This window comes from Medicago sativa, chromosome 7 (assembly GCF_051527215.1).
Source record: "Medicago sativa cultivar Bolivia chromosome 7, Bolivia_mono, whole genome shotgun sequence".
NCBI lineage: Eukaryota > Viridiplantae > Streptophyta > Magnoliopsida > Fabales > Fabaceae > Medicago > Medicago sativa.
Genome location: NC_140755.1, coordinates 80,772,343 through 80,796,415, shown reverse-complemented (window position 1 = coordinate 80,796,415; position 24,073 = coordinate 80,772,343). Strand labels below are relative to the sequence as shown.

The following is a 24,073-nucleotide window of genomic DNA, read 5'->3' as shown; positions in this document are numbered from 1 at the left end:
AGTAGAGTTGAATAGACTCTCATTATAATTATTAATTTTAAGCTGACTAAATAAAGATGTTAAGTTTACCTAACCCAAACCAATCTTATCTTATTAATTACAGTTGTTCCACTATTACTTCTTTGTTCTAGCGCAAGAATGAAACCTCTGCTTCATCATCCATCTTCTTCGATTATTATTTTCTTTTTCTCCTTCACACTTTTGATGATCTTCATCATCAATATTCCAACGTGTATGTGCGATGATGATGACCAATACGCAAACTGCAACGGCGCTTTTAATTGTGGAAGCAGCATCACGAACATCAAATATCCATTCTGGGGAGAAAATAGAGTAAAATATTGTGGTGGTGTTTCTTCTGATCCTTATATGGAGCTTACATGCGAAGAAAGTGTTCCAAAGATAACCATCAATGACGTCAAATACCGTATTATTGATTGGAACGATACAATACAGAAACTCACAGTCGCCAGAGACGATTACTGGAGTGGTATTTGTGCTGTGAGTGTGAGTGACAAGCATAATAACAGCACATTTGATAACACTCAGTTTCAACGCGATGGTGATGCTTCTTCTAAAATAAGTCTGTTATACAATTGTGATACAAGTACAATGAATATTTTTAGTACTACATGCGGTAATACTAAAGTTTCCTACACAATTGTGGATCTTGCTTCCGCCTCACTCACATGTACTCCAAGTGTTATTGTCGAGTTTCCAATTTTGGCAGTCCAAGCCGCACAAATTGCAACGCTCAATGATATAAACGAAACATTACAAGAAGGTTTTGATTTGAAATGGACGGGAAATTATGGAGAGTGTCAAAAGTGCGTTGATTCTGATGGTGTATGTGGCAGGAACGATGGAGGAAATGAGTTTAGATGTTTCTGCAAAGATGGATCTCATACAACTTCATGTGCTTCACAAAAGGTCTTAACCTCAAACAATAGTATGTATATTTTACTTACTCAAACTCCTATATATGTTTGTTTCTAACTAAGTTGTAAATTTAAACTTTCCTTCTAAATTAATGTGCATAATATGAGTAGAGTTCAGTAGTTATTAGACATCATGTTTTGGTCATTATAAATACGTTGAATCATATGTTTGCTATAGGTTGTGCATTTCTCCAAACGCTGCAGTCTTTTTTCTCTGTTTTCCCCCATCAAAATCAAAACCAGTATATTGTTCAAAATTGTTTTTCTCCCAGGAAGAAACCCAAAATTGTTATTCATCAAAGCCTAAATAGGAGTACACAGAAAATTTTCAAATCAGACCATTTTTCCTCATTGCTGCTACAAACTACACATGAGAAAATAAATGACCATTTCTCTTAGAGACAATGCTTGAGCATGATTATTAATTATAATAAGTTCTATCTAATTTGATTTTTGAATTGTAGGTACAAAACGGAACTGGAGTCGTACAATGATAGGTAAGAAGGATCAACAATATCACTTTCTATGATAAGTGTTTCTCATCCCACATTGAGAGGTGGTATTAATTTCTTTTATAGATACAACTTGATGATAACTATTTACATGTTCTTTGCATAAATTCAGGTGCTGTTGTTGCTGGATTTGGAGTAACAATTATTATTATGATCAGTTGTTACCTTAATAAGGGTATTGGGAGACCTAATATGAGTATTTTCAGGAAAAGAAGAAAAGTTGTTGACCACAATGTAGAAATTTTCATGCAAAGTTATAATTCATCTATGCCAAGAAGATATAGTTATACAGAAGTAAAAAGGATAACAAACTCTTTCCGAGATAAATTAGGCCAAGGAGGATACGGTGTTGTGTATAAAGCAAGTTTAATTGATGGTCGTCAAGTGGCGGTGAAAGTAATAAACCAGTCAAAGGGGAATGGAGAAGAATTCATAAATGAAGTTGCTAGCATTAGTCGAACATCACACATGAACATTGTGTCCCTTTTAGGCTTTTGTTATGAGGTGGACAAAAGAGCACTAATATATGAATTCATGCCCAATGGATCATTGGATAAGTTCATCTATAAAAGCGAATTTCCTAACGCTATTTGTGATTTTGATTGGAACACTTTGTTCCAAATAGCAATTGGCATTGCTAGAGGTCTAGAGTATTTGCATCAAGGATGTAGTTCAAGGATTCTGCATCTTGATATCAAACCTCAAAACATTCTTTTGGATGAAGATTTTTGCCCAAAAATCTCTGATTTTGGACTAGCGAAAATATGCCAAAAGAAGGATAGTATTGTGTCAATATTAGGGGTAAGAGGAACCATAGGATATATGGCACCAGAAGCATTTAGTAGATCGTTTGGTGGAGTTTCTTACAAATCTGATGTATATAGTTATGGCATGTTGATTCTTGAAATGATCGGAGGAAGGAAGAACTACGACACTGGAGGGTCATGTACTTCTGAAATGTACTTTCCAGATTGGATTTATAAGGATCTTGAGCAAGGGAATACTCTTTTAAATTGTTCCACAATATCGGAGGAAGAAAATGATATGGTCAGAAAGATTACTTTGGTGAGTCTATGGTGCATTCAAACTAAACCATCAGATAGACCACCGATGAATAAAGTAATAGAAATGTTGCAAGGACCACTTTCATCGGTGTCATATCCTCCAAAGCCCGTCTTATATTCACCTGAAAGGCCACAGTTACAAGTGTCAGATATGTCTTCATCCGATCTGTATGAGACAATATCAATAACAGAATCAAAATAATTGTTCTTTCTATAAATCAAATGGACTAACTAACTTGTGTAAATTCTGGCATAGAATTATGGTATTAATTTGTTGAACTTCAAAATCCATTTTGTACAAATTTTAGTGTTTATAGTGGTTAAATTACTTGTACTAAGCAGGCCACTTAGTGTATATCAATCTTTTTATTTCTGCTGTGAATTCAAGTCATGCACCATACTTGTCTAAACTTGCACTTGTGATAGTGTTTCATAAGCATTGAAACTTGCATTTATGATGCTTTTACCAGCTTCTAATTTATTTCACACAGAAGGAATTAATTGGAAATGTATCATTTGATTTAACTCTTCCTGAATTCAAAGATAAATCTACAAAAAAAATTGCAGCCTGCAATGCAAACATGTTCCTGATAAGGGTGTTTCTGTAACACAGTAAACTTAAAACACCAAATCATGCATGGAAAATATTTGAACCAACGGTCTCTAAACACTAAACACCAAACACTAAAATCTCAAAAAAATTGAAGATAATTTTTTATTGTTAATTTTTTGTAATACTCATTTTTATTTTTTTTTTAGTTTTTATGTGCAGATGTAATGACTAGAGTATTTATACTATACTATACTATATTTCTTCTTTATAAAACAGTGGTATCTACCTTTTACCTCGCTTTTTTTACATTCTAATATTGTTAGAAATGAGATGGCATAGGTCGGAATTCTAGTGCGAGTGATTAGTCTCACATCAATTAGGAATAATCTAAATGAAGAATATATAAAAGATGTGATCATATACTCAATACCTTAAAGTAAAATGAATCATTACATCAAAATTATTTACGGTTGGAGACAACGATGAATTTTTAAAAACCAAGATATTTGAACACTCCATTTAAAGGCGTCAATATATAGTAACTTAGTAAGGTTTTGAAAGGACGGTGTGGGTTATTGGTTGTATAATTCAAACTATGAGTCCAAAGGATCATATAGGTCCATAGAGTCAACACCCCTGTAGATCATTGTAGAGGATGCACCACAGTGGATACGATGGTTAATTAGTATAGTGTCCAGTCGTTATGATATCGTATACTATAGATTATCACAAGTTATTGGATATTAGTTAGTTGACAGTTACTGGGTAGTTGACATTAGTTAATCGGTTAGAGATTAACTTGATCATATGGTTTACTTGCTAGTCAAGTAACCATAGTTTTTTTTTTTGAAAGAAAGTAACCATAGTTAGTTAGCATAACAATGTCTATATGTATATGATTACTGAATTGCACAAAATATATACTCTACAATCTTCTATTTAATACTCTCTCAGTCTTCTTCTAAGTTGTTATTCACCTCTAATTAGTGTGTAGCTTTTCAATTCGATACGGGTTACTACTTGAATCAAATTTAGGGGTAACAAACGATCAACACAATTTGGTTTGGTCCATATAATTTTGAAAGTCTTCGCTAACATATTTATGAATTTGAGATAGCCAACATGACATATGTGCATATAGTGGTGATATGCGTGCCATGAGCCACTTAACATGACACCATCGACATGTCTAGCTATGTTATTTATTTATTTATTTTTGTTTTTGCAAAAGTCTAGCTATGTTAGGTGGTGACCAAGACTTTTTTCTTGAGAAGGACTGAATTGATTTTAATACTGTGCAAGAATTAGACACTAACTTGCCTAATATGCCTGGTTAAAAAAATAATACTTTACTTTATTAATGCTGTGTCTAGCATTCCTTAAAAAAATGTTGTGTCCTTTGGCATTTTTTTTTTACTTCAATTTAATTGTTATTGTCTAACATGCCTAATACGTCTGCTTAAAAAAATGCCTAATATGTTAAATAGGCATTAACAATTAATAATCGTATTCTCTTACAAAAAAATAAAAATATAATCGTATTGGTTTTTATGTTTTTTAGTATTTTCTTCTTATTTTTTTAAATAAAATAATAATAAATATTTTTATAGGGAAATAATAATAACTAGATTTTTTTGAGGGAATAATAACTAGATTTGTAACTGGCCTATTAATTTTTTTGACAATGTATTATTTTATTGATACTTTTTTTTTTTTGAAAAAAATATCTGACCTATTCTTGATTCTGTCATTTAACAATATATTATTTCTTTATTTTATAATTTAAATTAGGAGTCTAGTCAAGTTTGGACTATTCTGTGCTTCTATTTGCCAAAAGTGAGGCTGGAAATCGTTATATCGCTTGCCTTCAACCTCAAGTACTTTTTGACACGTTAGGTGGAATATTTCTCCTTTCCCCACTATACAAACAAAAGAAAAGACAACAGAAAATAAAACACAATTATGATTGCTCTAAACTTTTGACTAAAGAAAGAAAGGTGTTTCACTCGCAAGGTACTCCCTCTGTCCTAAAATATAAGTAAAAATTGGTCAATAAAAGTTAATGTATTTGGTTAAAAATTTATACCAAATAAATTAAATTTTGTTGACCAATTTTTGCTTATATTTTGGGACAGAGGGAGTATTTTGGAGTTTCAACGTGTTTAGAGACAAGAGTTTGGGAGAATTAAGTATATATTTTGATATTTAAAAAAAAATTAATATCTCAATTACGCGTAATTCATTTTTAAATGCATGCATTTTAGAATATATTTAAGATTTAAATGCACTTTTGGTTCCTTAAGTTTCATAATTGTCTAAATTTGGCCCAATAAGTGTGATTTCTAATCCCTTAATTTGACATTTGATCGATTTCAGCATTTCAAATTTCAATCGCTCTTCCAAAGTTTATCCATTTGCTTCCCACTGTTAACATTTTGACTTAAAAACGCTCATGGGACATTTTAAATTAAAAAATTGTTTTGAAAAAAAAAATGACCAACATGTGACCACTTACCATATGTCTGACGGTTGGAACTTTCTCTTCTCTATCTCCATTAAAACGCGTTTATTCATTTTTTTTTTTCCTTATTCCTTTCTTTCATCATACTCTCTACGAGTGCCATTGTTCGTCCTTCCTTCGGTATGAATGACCACCATTCTCAATCTTTGTCTTCTTTCTTCCCATTTCCTTCTTTCCATCTTATGCTTTTCATGACTCAAAACCGCCGATTTATTACCTTAATTTCAAAATAACAAACAAATTAATATTAATTTTTATAAAAATACAAGTCATGTGACACTATTTAATGTTTATTTTAACTAAATGTTTGCATCAACCTGACTAATCAAAATTAAACACTTGTAAACGAAATGTCACCTTAGCATTTTCCGTTAAAATGTTACTAGATGACGATCATATGCAAATGGGATGAACTCGGGAGGCTAAAATCAAACAATAAAAACTTAGGTGATAAAATTAAACAATTGTAAAACTTGAGAGTAAAAATTACAATTAACCCCATATTTAATTTCTCAAAGAAAAGTAAGTTTTTCTCCTCTCCTATCCAAATCCCTTAATCAAAACATATCCTAATAATATGTCTTAATTTATGTGATGGAATATTAGAATGAAATGACAAATATTCTATTATATGGATATTTAAGAAACGACAACTGCTACATATCGCAACAATTTTGTCCCGATGGCATTATGATACTGTACATGTTCACTGTAGCAAGTCTTGTACTTACATCCATCCACTCATGTATTGTGTGACATGATTATCCAACGGTGACATTATGTTCGTGATTAGTTTGTGAAAGGGACGTTCGCTTTATATAGCAACGCTCTTAAGAAACTGATGTAAATGGGGTGATGTCATCCTTATAGACATAATGGAATATTATCTTTAATTAAATGAAACATTTGTTTCATTCCTCTTGATTTAAATAGACTGCAAATTTTGTGGAAAAAGGAGATTCTAAAAATATAGTAATAGAGAATTAATGGAGATGATTTGTTATTTTTTTATATGATTTGATAAATTCAAATATCATCAAATTTTGATTTGCTCCAATTTTGGCTACACATATTGAGAAGCTCATTGATATAGAGCTCAAATTTGTTTGCACCTGCAAAATATTAGTAAACCAATTCTATAAAGAAGTACCTACAAAATCACACCGAAGGAAAAGATGGTTAAGATACTCACAATGTTTGTCACACAAGAAACAACATGAAATCGTATTCAAACCTCTCTTCCTCAAATTCTCATCAGTAGCCAAACCAAAACATCATGGAAACCTCTCTTCTTTTAATATTTTTTTTATCACATTAATATTGTGCCAACTTTTAATAGTTAATTAACCTTCTACTAGCTAGGTAAGTCAAGTCTCAATCTCTTTGTAATTGGTCTGGATGTTATGCTGTATTTGTGACCCTTTGTATGCTTGCTTTGTGTAAGCACATGCCTCTGGTTGATCAAGTTTATCAAAATAAGATAATTTAAGCTTTTATCTTGCATTGCAGCGATGAGAGGCTCAAATATAGTTGATGATAATTGTAGTGGTTGGATTGGACTGCATAGGTTGCTTCCAATTGATGAGATTTGTTAAGTTGAGTTTATAACTGGTATTTTTTTTCAATAGACCAAACGAATTATCCAAGTCAACACACTGAGATGGAAGAGTGGATGATTATAAGCTAATTTTATCTTGATGGAGTAAAGTTTAGAATTTAGTAAAAATCATATGATTTAGGAAAAATCTTGATGGAGTACTACTAACTTTTAAGATTGTTATGACTTTAAATATTTTTCAATACATTATGGTGCTCACAATTATTAGCAAATTTTCATTATTAAAAAAATAAATAAAAAATTAATTAATTTATTTGAGTAAAAAAATATTGTACAAAAAAACAGTTCCCGACCTAAACCAACAGCAAAGTGTGGTTGTTAAAGGGACAGCAAGTTTTAAGATTTTACCAACAACCTAAAACGACTGTCGCTATAGGCTATAGCGAAAGTAAGTTTCCATGAATCTAAATCAATATCCATTCCGTTGGTATAGGTTTATGATCTATACCTACGGTTTTCGGACTTTATCCATGGAGTTTTGTCGTCACTCTAGTTAAGGGGGGTTGCTACACTAGAGTAAGCATCATTAGAATCAAGTTTTCTAGATTTGGATTTTGGAGTGATCTCAAACTCTAGTGTGTGGAATTGAACAAGTTGAAATAATCATGTTCTTGATGTCTTCATACGTGTGAGGATTTTTTTTCTACATAATAACAGAAAAATACCATTTTCCATCCGGCTACAATGGAATTGAGCCTGGAAACAGTAGAGCTACGAAGATCCAGACAGGACATTAGCTATACGATTTTGGAGTCATTTGTTTGACCACAAATTGACAGTTGTGTCGTACCAATTTTCCAATTACCTCTTGAATTTCCAACATCATATCTGTTAAACCAGCGAAATGCCCCATCACAACTTAATATCTGCTCTTTTTGTACCAAAAGAATTGTATTATTTACTCTCTATTTCATTAAGAAAAATGCTAAATATCCCGACAAAACCCATCCCGATATTTTCCCGAGCGTTGTTAATTTTTACACCTATAAACTACAAAATATAAAAGTTACCCAAAAATAAGCTTTTTTTTAGAAGAAGCCCTAAAATAAGTTTTATTTTATCCAGTTTACGGTGTAGTATAATTATATTTTTTACATTTGTTTTTTTTTTTTTTTTAATCTTTTATATAAGCAATTTTTTTTATTAATATTAAAGATAGTACCAAGGATACTATAACCCTTAGAATCTTAAGAAGTCCGGACTCAACTAGGCGGAAAAGAGTTAACCACTTTCTATGAAAGAATGCATACTTCCACCAGAACACAAGCTAAGACCAAAACAACACCAATCAAAACCACACAAATAAGCTAACGTGGAGACCTTAAGGCCTACAAATGTAACTAAAGGACCACATGGGTAAAGAAAGAGACAAATATATTCTAATTATTATTATTATTTGTATATTATTTTGAAGTCAATATTATCTACTTTAATTTGATGATAATGATGAATAACATCAATATTTGATAAGATACATTTGAGGTGTTAGCTTGTTTAGTCTTGTAACCTTAATAATATAGAGGTTAAATTTTCCCAAAGATTGTTGTAAAAGTATTAGCGCCATTTTATTTAATAAAAAAGTTCATTTCTCAATTATTTAATGGGTCATGCTAATCGGTGCCCCGGAGCACGAGTTAAGGATATCAAAAACGGAAGTAATTACTAAAACAATTTTTTTGACCTTTTACGGGTTAATTACAAAAATTTCAATACAATAACTACTATATAATTTCGTTTTTTTTATTATTCTTAACCAGTTCCTCGGAGGCACCGGTTATCATTTCCCTTACTTAATTTGGTAAAAAGAGTTATTCAATTTCTTCTATTTTTGTTTCTTCAATTAGATTGGAACAATCAAGTGTAACACTTCACAATGTGGAGAGAGTTACCATCATCATTGACTTCAATACTACATTGTAGTTTCTATTCGGTTTCGTAGAAAAATCACAGAAGAAAATGTGGAAAATATCATGCATTGAATTAAAGCTGAAAGTGAAAGGAGAGGAGTTGAATGAATCAACTCTATTATTAATTTTAAGTTGACTAAGTCAAGTCTATATTTTATCACATCGAAACCAATCTTATCACTCACACATGTTCCACCACATACTTCTTTGTTCTAGCCAAAGAATGAAACCTTTGCTTCATCATTCTTCTTCCATTGTTATTTTCTTTTACTCCATATTGATGATCTCAATCATCAATATTCCAAAGTGTATTTGTGATGATAATAACCAATACACCAACTGTAGCAAAACTTTTAACTGTGAAAGCAACATCACAAATCTAGAATATCCCTTCTGGGGAGAAAATAGAGGAAATTATTGTGGTGTTTCCGATCCTAATATGAAGCTTACATGCGAAGGAAAAGTCCCGAAGATAACAATAAATTTCGTGAAATACCGTATTCTTGAATGGAACAATGCAATACAGAGACTCAGAGTTGCAAGAGATGATTACTGGAGTAATATCTGTGCCTTGAGTGACAATCATAAGAACAGCACATTCAACAACACTCTTTTTCAACGTTACGGTAATACTTCTTCTAAAGTAACTTTGTTATATAATTACAATACAAGTTTACCGAGGAGTGTTGTTGAGATTCCGATTTTGGAAACTCAAGCTGCAAAAATTGCAACTGTTAATGATGTAAACCAAGCATTAGAAAAGGGTTTTGAGTTGAAATGGACGGGAAATTATAGTGAGTGTCAGAAGTGTGTTGCTTCCGGTGGAGTGTGTGGCAACGATGGAGGAATTGGATTCAAATGTTTCTGTAAGAATGGAACTTCTACCACTACATGCAGTTCACTATTGCCCTTATCCTCAAGTATGTAAATATTATCGCTTTCTCAAACTCCTATATATTTTTGTTTCTACAACTAAGCTGTAATAATGCAACTTATCCCCTAATGTGTTAGGAAATTGCTTAATGTATAGTGAAAGGTATCATCCTGAAAGTTTCTTTATTTTGTTCTTACATATTGTTGACACCCGTGTTTTCATGGCTTTCGCGAATCTTTTGTATCGCGAGATATAGCACTGCTCAATGGCTTATGTGTAGAGTTAAGTGGTAATTAGACATTACTTTTTGGTCCTTATGATCGGGAGCAACACTTGCTCGATCACAATATCAAAATAAAATTGAATTGGACACACATACATAAAATTGAGTCATACTCACTCTAGTTTTGATAATAAGCTCAAATAACTAACTCCTCACTTATTAAAATATATAGTTAAGTGAAATGAATTTTGCTAATCTCATAAAAAGTAACGGTATTTTCTAAAGTGTTCTTATGAGAGCTTGTTCTATATATAAATGAAAGAGTCATCGATAAATAAAACTCAGATTGATTGAGTGACATTTTAGAAATGACAATCTAACAGAGAATCAAAGTAGTTATATGTTTGTATAGGTTGTGCATTGTCCAAAAGCTGCAGTCTTTCTTTTGTTTTCCCTATCAAAATCAACATGAATGTGTTGTTCAACATTGCGTTTACCCCAAAAACATCCAAAATTTGCTCTTTCATCAAAGCCTACTATAGTGGCATGGCATGTATAAAATTTTTGGAGGCTATTTCTCTTCTTTGCTGCTACAAAATGCAAAGCTATGACAGAATAAATGTGCATTTCTCTACTAAACAATGGATGTATAAGTTCTATCTAATTTGATTTTTGAATTGTAGGGTCAAAACGGGACAGGAGGTTAATTGTGATTGGTAAGAATAATAAACAGTATCACTTTCTATAATCTGTGTTTCTCATCTCACTTTCAGGTGGCGTTAATTGTTTTATAAAAGGAACTGATAAAAATTATTTATATGTTCTTTGCATAAATTCAGGTGCTTCAGTTGCTGGATTTGGAGTAACAATGTTCTTTATTATTTTCATCAGTTGTTACTTTAAAAAGGGTATACGTAGACCGCAAATGACTATTTTCAGGAAAAGAAGAAAACATGTTGACAACAATGTAGAGGTTTTCATGCAAAGTTACAATTTATCGATTGCGAGAAGATACAGTTATGCAGAAGTAAAAAGGATCACAAACTCATTCCGTGATAAATTAGGCCATGGAGGATATGGTGTTGTGTACAAAGCAAGTTTAACAGATGGTCGTCAAGTGGCAGTGAAAGTAATAAGCGAGTCAAAAGGAAATGGGGAAGAGTTCATAAATGAAGTTGCTAGCATTAGTAGAACATCACACATGAACATTGTGTCACTTTTAGGTTACTGTTATGAGGTGAACAAAAGAGCACTAATATATGAATTCATGCCCAAAGGATCGCTAGATAAGTTTATCTATAAAAGTGGAGTTCCTGACGCAGTTTGTGATTTTGATTGGAATACTTTGTTCCAAATTGCTATTGGCATTGCTAGAGGTTTAGAGTACTTGCATCAAGGATGTAGTTCAAGGATACTGCATCTTGATATCAAACCTCAAAACATTCTTTTGGATGAAAATTTTTGCCCAAAAATCTCTGATTTTGGACTAGCAAAAATATGTCAAATGAATGATAGTATTGTGTCAATACCGGGGACAAGAGGAACAATAGGATATATGGCGCCAGAAGTATTTAGTAGAGCATTTGGTGGTGTTTCTTACAAATCTGATGTATACAGTTATGGCATGTTGATTCTTGAAATGATTGGAGGAAGAAAGAACTATCAAACTGGAGGGTCGTGTACTTCTGAAATGTACTTTCCAGATTGGATTTATAAAGATCTTGAGCAAGGTAATGATCTTTTAAATTCTTTGACAATTTCAGAGGAAGAAAATGATATGGTTATAAAGATTACTATGGTGAGCCTATGGTGCATTCAAACAAATCCATTAGACAGACCGCCAATGAATAAAGTAATTGAAATGCTCCAAGGACCGCTTTCATCAGTCGCATTTCCTCCAAAGCCTGTCTTATTTTCTCCTAAAAGGCCACCACTACAACTGTCAAATATGTCTTCATCAGATTGGCAAGAGACGAATTCAATTACAGCAGAAATGGAACTAGAAGAGGGACCAACAGAGACCACGGTCCTTCCAAACTCTTAATTTTTTTTATTTATTTCTACTGGGATACTATTATATTTTTTGCTCTCTATATTTTTGTGTGAATGAGCAATATATGAATTTGTATAATGAACATTTTTAAATTACTATATTAGGCCTTAGACACTAAATTTCTACTTTTAAAGCCGTTAAACACTTAATGGGAGTCAATGAAAAACTTCATCATATTTTGCATAAAAAAATCTTGATATTTTCAATGCTACATGTTTAGTTTCTAGCACAAAAGTACTAACTCAAAAATTCAGAGACTTTGGTTTGGGTTCCCTTTTAGACTTAATTGGAGTATGAATTGCAACACTTTGAGAATTTGATGTACAATATTCATACGTTGTGCACAATTTGATGAACTATGTCAAAAACTAGTCGAGATCAGTAAATCAAATTATCATCCATTGATTAGCAAAGTGCAATGAATTGTGTTGACTGTCAACAACAACAACCAGAAAATGTGCATTTTCTGCAATGAAATCGTAAAAACAGGGCTACAAAATAAGATGAAACATGATTTTGTTAGATATTACATGATTGTCTTATTGAAGATGGAATTGCTGAAATATTTACCTCGGATATGAAAATTGATGATATTAACTCAATGAAATAATGACGAAGACAACTTCATTAGTATCTTTTTATACTTATTTGGTAATATTAACTTTGGAAACCCACTTCTTGAAAACCTACACATCTCTATATAATACAAAAGGATACATCTATGAGCCATAGTACACTTGGCATCATATTTTTCATCTAGCATTTAATGTTATTCATCTAGCATTTTTCATCTCTCTCATCAAAGAATATTCCTTCTTATTTTTATGTGATTAAAACGTAAATGTTGACTAAAAAATGGATGATTTAATGGCGTGTAAATGCTATTAACTTTCATTACATTTTTTTAATTTGTTTCATAGTCAAACCTGAAAAAATGAACATATTTTTTTATCCTTCTTCTTTTCCATACGTTTCTTCCAAGCTTTAACACCATTTTTTTTCCTCTTCCGGTTGTTAGGTAGCATATTTTCAATCACGATCATATTTTCAATCACGAAGATATGATATAGTAAAAATCAATTAGATGAAAATCATAGTCTCGAGTGTAACAAGGTAAGTGGATTCAAATATTTTATTTTCTTAGATTATTGACGATGTCGACATGTTAGTGCTGGTTTGATGCCTGTATTTGTCTAATGTTCATAGATGTGTGCTAATCGTTCTTCCATTAGTATTTGTGTACAAAAAGTTCAAACATACTTTTAACCACTATTTAATAGGTATTTGTTTATAATTTCAACATTTTTTCTCGGATCTCACCATGCTTTGAATTTTTCCTTATAAATATTACTTCAACCATCACCATTCCTCACATCATTTTAACATTCAGTTATAGAATTTAAAATTATTTCAAAATCATGTTTGTTCATTTATAGTTTGTATCCATTTTTTATTAAAAAAAATTGTATTATTTTTCTTCATAGTGCCCATAAATAGTGTTTCATCCTTATTCTCTAAATATTACATATTTGTTTTTGGTTCTTGACTACTTTGGGTTTGCAATTTATTTAAATCTATTATTTTATATTTTAATCCTCTTTCTATCTCTCTATATTTTTATAGTTTTTTTTACCTAATTTTTTGTTCAACTTTTCTTCTTTAGCTCTTCGACCAATTGTTCTTTGGTTTTAACGGGATTTTATTGATTTGTTCTATTTTTCCAGTTATGTGGATACAATTAAAGATGAAGCGCAAGGATGCAATAATTGAAGTTTGACTACATTTTGTAGAGTTCCTCTCAACAAAAGAAAGAATTTGGAGAGAGTAGAATATTTTAATCAAGCTTTATATTTTAAGAGTTGTATATATTACAAATTTGATTAAAGTGTCTGATGTTAAATGAATTTTAAGTAGTTTTATTTGCATTGAGAATGTAAAAATGCTAGCAGTAATATTGATATTGTTGCAAGTGTCTAACTAATCACACTAATGACGAGTTATGAGTGTTCGGATATAAACCGATTCAAAAGAAAATCATAAATTGGTACAAAAACTGAAATCACAAAATCTAATATCGTTGCATATGTTTGAATGTCCTTTGCGAAAACCTTTCGCATTAGATCATACTTTGATTTGATTATTCGATTTTTTTTACCTCAAATTGATCGAAACCGCACGGCAAACCCTAGAATGACGAGCCACTATTTTTTTTTCTTTTTCTTTTCTTGTATGACATGATCCTTTGGTTTTCGTCTTCCTCTTATAATAGTAAATGAAGGGAGTATATTTTATGATGTTGAATAACCCAATGATTTGTGTTCTGTTAGTTCTCTCATTATTTGTAACATTGTTCCATGTTTCTTCAATGACTTTCTGCATCTGTGTCAAAATAAAGTTATGGATATTTAGTGCAACAAAGGTTTTAAAAAATATATTTGTGGATATTTTTCAAATTAAGTATCGTCAAGCACATAACTGAGAGATGATATCTCTAGAAAAAAATTGTTAGCTTAACGTAAAACTTCGCACAAGCGTACACACCCTTGGTCAAAAAGAAATGCATTAAACTTTTGGAAATACCGACGCTAAATTAACGGTTTTTAACTTCATAGGGAATTAATCCTATAAAAATCATGGGATTGACTTTCTATTATGTTTGATATATCAATCTTTGCTCTTCTACTCACGTTTCTTTCATGATTTTTTTAAAGTTGCAATTTTGGGTTGACTTTATCCAATAAGATGTCGAAACATGACCTAATTTCATTGTTGTTCTTTTTAGCAAAACTTGCAACAAAGCATCCCAACCAAAAATTTTAGAATAGAATCAATCAAAGTATGGACTTCATCTTTATAGAAAATTTGGGAATTAAAGGTAATTTTCACTTTTTTATGTTATGTGGTTACTAATTTAAAATTGAACAAAAAATAAATAAAATTTATGGTGAACCTCCAATTATAAGTGGAAATTAATGACAAGCTGATCGTCGTGAAAATTTCTTTTTTCTAAAGAATCGTTGTGGGAATTTCTATTATAATTATAAATGATTATTACATACTTTTATTTACTAGAATTTCCATTTTTGGTGTATTATCTTTTTAAGAAATGATTATTATATATTTTATTTGTATGAGATTCTATTTTTGGTATTTTTATCATGGATTATTTTATTAAGGAAATCATCTAAAAAAATTAATCGATTTTTATAATCATCATGTGCATTAAATCAAAATTAAAGAAGATGTTTTATCAAAATAAAAATGAATGACAATTAGATATTTAAATGTTTGAATTTTAATAAGAAAAATGATATATAATTAGAGACTACAATAAGTACTCCAACCCTTATTATACCAATTCATCCATTTTTTAAATAAAAAATTATATAACCGTTTTTTTATCCTTCATCAAATCAAACCATGCCCATAAGATTATTTTAACATTATTAACCACCTCCATTTATTTTGGTGAAGCCAAATTGTTCATATAATGGATAATTAATCTGATCAAATGATGAGTCTTTTTATTCTTAGAGACAATCAAATTGAATCACAATTCAATAAATTACAGCATTACTTTTAACATTATTAAATTCATTTTCAGTAAATTTTAAGTATTTTTTAAGGAAAATTTTAAGTATTTTAAAACAGGTTTTTTAAAAAAAATCCAATTACAATAAAAACAACATATATATTTCATGAAAGCCTAAAATATACCCCAATAAAATCAAACTAATTAATATAATAAATATTTTGAAAAATAAAAAACTTAAAGGCAAATAATTTTAAGTCTATAACGAAAATTATATTAAATTTATTTTTATTGTGTCTGATAATTGATTGTGTGATTGGATGTTAGTGTAAAACAAACATTGATAGTGTATATCATTTAATCTCATAATTTCCAAAAAAAACATTTCATTCACTAATAAAAAATAAACAAATAAATAATAATTAAAAAGAAGAAAATTCTCACGTGCTTGACATAAGAACATCTTTTAATAGTATAATAATAATGATCATAAATATCTTTTAACACAAAAAACTTCATAATGATCAATGGACCATAATGATTCTTGGGTATGACATTTAATGCCATTATTAAAAAAAATAAAAGTCATAGTGAATTTTTTGTTGGTAATTTTTTTTATGGTGAATGAATGTTAATTTTGTATAAGGTAGAAAAAATCTTAGAGATAAAAGAGCACTCACTAAGTTATTTAGTATTTACATTTGCATACCTCCAAAGATACTAGAAGGGCTCAAAACCTGTAACCTTTAAATTTAAAGTATGTCTTTACACTGCTAGACTAAACCCTCTTTGATGGTCGGTATAGGATAGAGATATGATAGAATATGAAATTCGCTAGAGACATGATATGATATAGACATGATAACAAAAATCTTATCATGTGTTTGATGCGTACATGATAACAAAATATCATTATAATTATATAAAAAAAAATTAATCTCACAATTAATTAAATATTGTAAAACTGACATGTATATAATTATAGTAACGAATATATATATTTTCAAACATTACTATCATTATAAGAATGTATTTTGTCAAGTTAGAATAACACATCTGCATTTCAACCAAAGACCAAATATGTAGGATTTTGAAATGACAAAGGTTGAATAAAAAATCGGCTTAATTGCAGTTTTAACTCCCTAACTTTCACAAAGTTACGATTTTGGCCCCGTAAAAAGAAAAAAACTACAAAACGGCCCCCTAAGTTTTGCATTTGTGGCAGTTTTAGCCCCCAATGTCAACTTTGACTCGGTCTACGCTGACGTGGCACCCTAAGTGAGGTGCCCCGTGTTATTTTTTTTTATTTTTTTTTGTCTTGGGGGGAAAAAACTGCTACAGATGCAGAACTTAGGGGGTTGTTTTGTAGTTTTTTTTTATTAGGGGGCCAAAATTGCAATTTTATAAAAGTTAGGGGGTTAAACTGCAATTAAGCCTAAAAAATATTATGAAAGCGAATAAAATCAAAAAACTAAATTTTAAGATATTTTTTTTTTTAAAAATGACATCCAAATACTTTCAAAATAGTTAATCATAATGTTGATACTCCAAGGAGGAGTCTATACTGGATTTAATCATTAAATTAGTATAAGAGCAACCACACAATTAAGGTTGATAACACATCTTTACTTAGAATGGATAATAAGCATGTATTTTGTTAACTTCACATAACACATCTATGTTTTGCTATTGTCAGATCTCATCAAAGACCATAAGTGAAGGAAATGGAAATAATGAAGGTTGGATTAAAAAAATAGAATTAAAGCAAATGATATAAAAAAAAACTAAATTTTAAAATAAAAGAATCAAGAAAATGACAAAAAAAAAAAGATCATTATAATGTTGGGACTTATGTATGGGCCTAAACAGGATAGGATAATCACATTATGCTAAGAGCAACCACAAAAGTAAGATTGACACCACATCCAAATTCTCAAGGTATTAAGTATTACTTATATGTTCATCACCTTATGCTCTTCAATCTAATGTGCAACTTTAACTTAGATATGACATATTAATATCTATCATTTAACCAACTTGGATAAGTCTGGTGGTATTGACTTGGGACCCAATGCTAAATTGGCTGGGCTAATTTAGCTTATTTAAAAAATAATAATTATCCCTTAAGTTTGAGACTCTCTGCATATGATCTGGTAGCACAGCTAAATAAGACTAGAGAAGGTGTAACATGGTAAAAAAAAAGTGGGTTGGTGGTGATTTAATGAAGGAAGATTTTTGTTCCTTTCCTGAAAATGAAGAAAAGAAGAGAAAAAATAAACTAGAAAAATTGAGAAGACATAAAAGGAATTTGAAATGAAAGAAATAATAAGAAAAAAGGTGTTTATGCGTTGTCAGTGAATATAGAGAATAAAGTAGTTGTTGGACGTGTTTGTTGAAGGAGTTGTATATTTTTGGACAAATTTTTTAACAAAAAATTAAAATAAAAAAATTACATTATTTTAAAAACTCTAACAAGCGTGTATTTTGTCAACTCAGCAGAACAGTATCCAATTTTTCTTTGTAATCTCACCAAAGACCAAAAGTGAAGGATTTTAAAATAATAGAAGTGGAATAAAAAATATAACCTGAAAGCGAATGACTTCCAATAAATAAAATTTGAGATAAAAAAAATCAAGCAAATGACATCCAAAAACTAACAAAAATGTTTATCATAATGTTGGGATAATATTGAGATTCCTGGTAAGCCTACCTACACTGATATGAATATTTATATTAGGCCAATATCAACCATACAAGTGAGATTGATACCGCATTTTAACACAAAACCATAAGGCATTAGGTACATGGAGCATCTCACTTATATGTTGTTGAAAATTTACTCTTTCATCCAATGTAGAATGTACAAACACACTTGACATATTAACATATCTTAATCAAGTGTGCGACCATCCGTGCATGTAATTATGTGACATAGTCAATTAATGTCAAACAGAGACACAACATGTTCAAAAACGTGGGCTGGAAGTGGTTTCTTGAAGGAGTTGAAGGTTTTTGGGTAAAAAATTAGCATTTTAAAATGAGTTTAGTAAACATGTATTTTGTCAAATCACAATCGTTATAAAGATTCTTCTATTTTCAAATCATTCAAAAGACCAGGCGTGAATGAGTTTGAAATGATAGAGGTTGAATAAAAATAGCATGAAAGCGAATGACATCTAAATACTAATTTTTTAGATAAAATAATTAATAAATGACGTTCAAACACTAGCAAAGTAATTCATCTTAATGTTAGAATGATAGATGGAGCCTAAATTAGGTTGGATCACTGTATTAGACTAAGAGCAACCACACAGGTGATATTGACACCGCATGTTCACTCAAATTGTCTAATAAGTATGTATTTTGTCGACTCAACATAATGCTTCTACAATTGTTTATACTGTGACCCACCGAAGACCAAAATGAAAGAATTTAAAATAATTAAAGTTAGACAAAGACATTGCATTAAGGTGAATGACATCAAAAAACTTAAATTTAATATAATAAAATTAAGCAAATGACATCCCAAAACAAAAAAATATCATTATAGTGTTTGGATTTCAGATAAATCCTACAATGGATTGGATTGTCACATTTGAATATGAGAAACCTCATATGTAAGATGAAAACCACATCTCCATCCGAAACCTAAAGACATTAGGTATATTGGTCATCCCACATATATGTTGTTCAATATCAAAATTAGAAGTTTCACTCACACATGACACATTAACATCTCTCTCAACATCTACTCTTACATAAAATGTGAAACTTTAACTCGAATTTGACACATTAACATCTCTCTATTAAGTGTCAGACTCTATGTGCCCGTGATCGATCACCGAAATAAGTGAGAATGATACCACTCCCCCAAAATAAGTGAGAATGATACCACTACTACTCCACCAAAATGTTGAAATAGGATATAATGCAACTGTTGTGCATTTTGAGCGAGCCAACACTGATGTGGATCCACACGTTTTAAAAAATAGAAATCAGATAAGTGAGAATGATACATCTTCATTCGAAAGGCTTACGTATGATTTTTTTTTTACTTATTTGTTGTTCAACCTGAACTCTTTTATCCAATGTTAGACTTTAACTGACATTTTCTTCATCTTAATATCAATCTCCATTAAATATGACGATATTCTAGCCCGTGCTTGGCACGGGTGTCCATACTAGTTCACATTACTTTCAATAGGAGTAAAAACAAAATGTAGATTCTAGATTCCTTACAATGGTAGAGTATCAATTTTCTAATCAACTATTTCCTTAAAAAAATAAAAAAAAATTTCTAATCAACTATTGAAACGATGTATGATAATGAAAAAACATAAAAGGTGTCCTGTGAGAACTGGTTAATAGTTGATTTGGACGTCAATAGAATGTTGCTAAGTGACAATTCTCGAGTCAGATTTGCTTGGAATTTCCAAAATCATTCCAGAGTTCGAGGTATGTAAAATCTCATCAAGAATTATTTCATGTAAGAATCGAACTCAGTTTCTCTTGAACAATTCATCATTGATAAAATTCATTAACTACTTGAACTCAATTGCTTGATTATTGTTGTTGTTGTTGTTGTTGTTGTTGTTGTTATATTCAAAATTGCCTACGACTTTTGACATTTGAATCAATCTATTCTTTTTATTTTGTAATCATTATATATTTTTCTGCAAGTGTTTTAATTTTGCACCGCATTAATCAATGTAGGCCTCCGGTAAGTCTTCGTCATTTTAATACTTAAAAACAAGGATCATGCTAACAAGTGCTTTTAGAGTACTCTAAGATTTTCCAATTAAAAAATTATTCTTTGAAAATGTTTACCACTTCAATTTCTGATACATTGAATGCATAATTTTTCATAAAAATACTACTTAAAGTCCTTAAAAAATGCTCTTAAGATACTTATTAGCATTTCTCTAAAAACAATTACTATAATAATCTTGCATAATATTAGTCCTTTGTAAGTCTTTTTTTGTTTTTTTAAGTCAATTTAATTCATTGAAATTGATATTAAGAAAAATCAAACTTAAAATCTTGAAAAGACACCAAAGTCTCAAGCCAATATTATCAAACCAACTTAAATGCGAGTTAAGCCATGATCCTTTAATTTTCAGAGAGGAAAAGTCTTGGTCATTTAGCATAGCCAGCGTGTCAATTGTGTCATGTTAATTGTCTCGTGGCACACATATCACTATATAGACAGTTGTCATGTTTGTTGGCTATCTCAAAGTCACACTCACAAATGTGTTAGCGACGACTTTCAAAATCATATGGAGCGAATTGTGGTAATTGCTTGTTGAGCGGTGTTCCGATAACTTTTCTTTTGTTTGTTACCCCTAAATTGAAGCAAGTAATTACTCATAAAAATTGATCTTACATCCATGGTTTGCACTCAAACATCTTAAACCGATGAAAATATCATCGATAGTTAACTATCGTTCGCTGGTAACAGTAAATAGTTAATGTCATTCCAAACCTATTATATATACAACCTAAAACACATTTGTGGTTAACGCTATTTCTTTTGCAAAAGGTGGGTCATCTACCGGGTGGACGTTGGTTCAAAATATTAGAAGACTTTTGGAGTTGGATTGGGAGGTTAAAATTTGTCATTCATATAGAGAGGCAAATTTTTGTGCGGATGCTTTGGCGAATTTGGCATGTGATGGTGGTTTTACTATGATTTTATATGAGCAATGTCCTGCTCAAGTTAGTTCCATTTATTTAGCTGATGTTGTTGGAGTTTATACTCCACGCTTAGTTAATCGTTAGTTTCTCTCTTTTTGGGCTTCGGCCCTCTTGTATTCCAAAAAAAAAAAAAACACATTTGTGTAATTAATTATTTTATGAACCATATTTAAGTGCCGTTGAATGATGTAAATGGACTACAATTTGTTGGATGTAAATAAATAAAGGGAGGATAAGAGTGGATGCTCGATGAAGCCAATGTGTTGTAATAAGAATGTGTTGGTATATTAAGTATGAGTAATATTTTTTATGCTGAGTTAAAGTGTTGTGTTTTTCTCACTTGTATGATTGCTCAAAGTTGTTTAAGGGCCGATGTGATGATCCCTAACCCCTTCATGATCCAAACATTATGTAAGTAATAATAGGAGTTAATTCATTTAAAGACAATGACTGCTTTGATTCAATGGATAGTAATTTCCACACTGGGTGTGAGATAAAAAAAATAAAAATAATTCCACACTGGGTGACATTTCTACTTCAAAATTTAAATTCATTTTTAAGCTTACTAAATTTTATTTTGTTAAAAAATAAATAAATAAATCAAGTCTTTATCATCTCACCAGAACCAATCCTACTATTCACACTTCTTCTACCATTTCATATCTGTTCTAGGCTCTAGTGCAAGAATGAAACCTCTTCTTAGTCATTCTTCTTCTGTCATTATTTCCCTTTTCTTCTTATCACTTTTGATGATCTCAATCATCAATATTCCAACCGACGTGTATCTGCGAAGATGATGATCAATACACGAACTGCAACAACGCTTTTTACTGTGAAAGCAATATCAAAAACCTGAAGTATCCATTCTGGGGAGAAAACAGAGAAAGTTACTGTGGCGCTGTTGCTAACTCTAATATGAATCTAACATGCGAAGAAAGGGTCCCAAAGATAACAATCAATAAGGTCAAATACCGTATTCTTGAATGGGACGATACAACATTGAGACTCAGAATCGCCAGAGACGATTTCTGGGATTTTTTTTTGTTATGTGAAAGACATCAATTATAAGAACAACACATTTGAAAACACCCAGTTTCAACATTATGGTGATGTTGCTAACGTAACGCTGATGAGTTTTTGCGATTTTATAGATAGAAAACATCTACCGAAATGGGCTGGAAATGGGCTGGAATAAATCAATAACATCTACCGAAATGCATTACAGACGGGTTTTGATTTGAAATGGGCTGGAAATTATGGAGAGTGCCAGAGGTGCCTTGATTCGGGTGGAGTGTGTGGCAACAACGGAAGAACTGAATTCAGATGTTTCTGTAAGAACGAAACTAATACTACAACATGCCATTCATCAATTGCCTTATCCTCAAGTAAGTTAATAATATTACTTTCTCAAACTCTTATCTTTTTCTGTTTCTACCATTAAGTTATTTATTACCGGTCACTAATTAGTTATGAGTCATGTTAACTTGTGCCCTTAGGGCACATGTTAAGGAACCCAAAAGTAGAATTGTTCTCTCAAATTTTGTGCATTCAATTTAATACAAACTTAAAAGTTAACTTTAATGCGCACATTCCAATAAAAAGTTACTATATTTGATTTATTAACTTGTGTCTTAAGGGCACAAGTTAACTTCTCCCATTAGTTATTTATTACTCTCTTAGATTTAAAATGAATGTCGTTTAAGATTTTTATGCACGTATTAATAAATACAATGATTAGAAGAAATAGAATAGTCATTTTACCAAACTATCTCTATCAACTATATTGGTGTTGTTTTTACTATCATAAATACAAAGTAAAAAATTACACTGTTTTAAGAGTAGTATATCTCTATCTCTATTATATATATTTGCACTATTTTTTTTTAAAAAGTACACTTGACATCCTATTAGTGAAAAGGTTCATTTAATGATTTTTCTCATGTACACACAAGGTATGATGAAGTTTATAATAGGAAAAAAACAAACAAAATTGGAATCCAAGTATGGTAACCGAAAATGTTGTGCAAAAAGTCAGAATTTTAAATTGTTGTTTAATTCACCAATGTTTTCTTTTATGTACACAATAAATATGAAAAAGTTTATAATAGAAACAACAATCATAATTTGATGAATTATCCTAAAATGTTATCTCTATTTTATAAGAGTATTTAATGCACATGATTTCAATCAAAAGTTATCTCTATTTGAAAAAAGAGGATTATTGTTATTTCCTTAACAGAATTTTATAGGAGTATGTTATGCATATAGTATCAATTTTTTCGTATTTCCTTAATTTTTTCCTATTACTGAAATAATGAAGGATTATTGTTATTTTAATTTGATGATGTTAATGGGCATGAATATTTCACTAGAACATTTCCCGTGCAAGAAGATTATGGAAGATTAAGGATTAAAATATTTTTGCCTTTTGTGTAGCTGTTTTTAAATCGATAGAACTGATATAATCCTTATTCTCTATACTATTTTATGCATATAGTGCTTTTTTCTCTAAAAAAAAAAAACTCTGTCACAAAATAGAATTATTAAAATTAATTCATTTCATTTGTAAATATTCGTCCAATAT

General features: G+C 30.6%; 2 protein-coding genes and 1 pseudogene across 2 annotated transcripts; all 3 read left to right on the top strand.

Annotated features, from left to right (window-relative positions):
• The first annotated feature begins 124 nt into the window (after positions 1–124).
• On the top strand, positions 125–2,850 carry LOC146909081 (LEAF RUST 10 DISEASE-RESISTANCE LOCUS RECEPTOR-LIKE PROTEIN KINASE-like 2.1). The gene is made up of 3 exons (XM_085730510.1): positions 125–949; positions 1,403–1,435; positions 1,563–2,850. The coding sequence occupies exons 1-3, from the start codon at positions 139–141 to the stop codon at positions 2,714–2,716; spliced, it is 1,998 nt and encodes a 665-aa protein (XP_085586636.1). The 5' UTR covers positions 125–138; the 3' UTR covers positions 2,717–2,850.
• A 6,442-nt stretch (positions 2,851–9,292) lies between these two features.
• On the top strand, positions 9,293–12,382 carry LOC146909080 (LEAF RUST 10 DISEASE-RESISTANCE LOCUS RECEPTOR-LIKE PROTEIN KINASE-like 2.1). Its single transcript, XM_085730509.1, has 3 exons — positions 9,293–10,033; positions 10,894–10,926; positions 11,050–12,382. Exons 1-3 carry the CDS (start codon positions 9,301–9,303, stop codon positions 12,252–12,254), a joined length of 1,971 nt encoding a protein of 656 aa, XP_085586635.1. The 5' UTR covers positions 9,293–9,300; the 3' UTR covers positions 12,255–12,382.
• Positions 12,383–22,116: 9,734 nt separating this feature from the next.
• Positions 22,117–22,939, top strand: LOC146909079 (LEAF RUST 10 DISEASE-RESISTANCE LOCUS RECEPTOR-LIKE PROTEIN KINASE-like 2.7; annotated as a pseudogene).
• Positions 22,940–24,073: the final 1,134 nt, after the last annotated feature.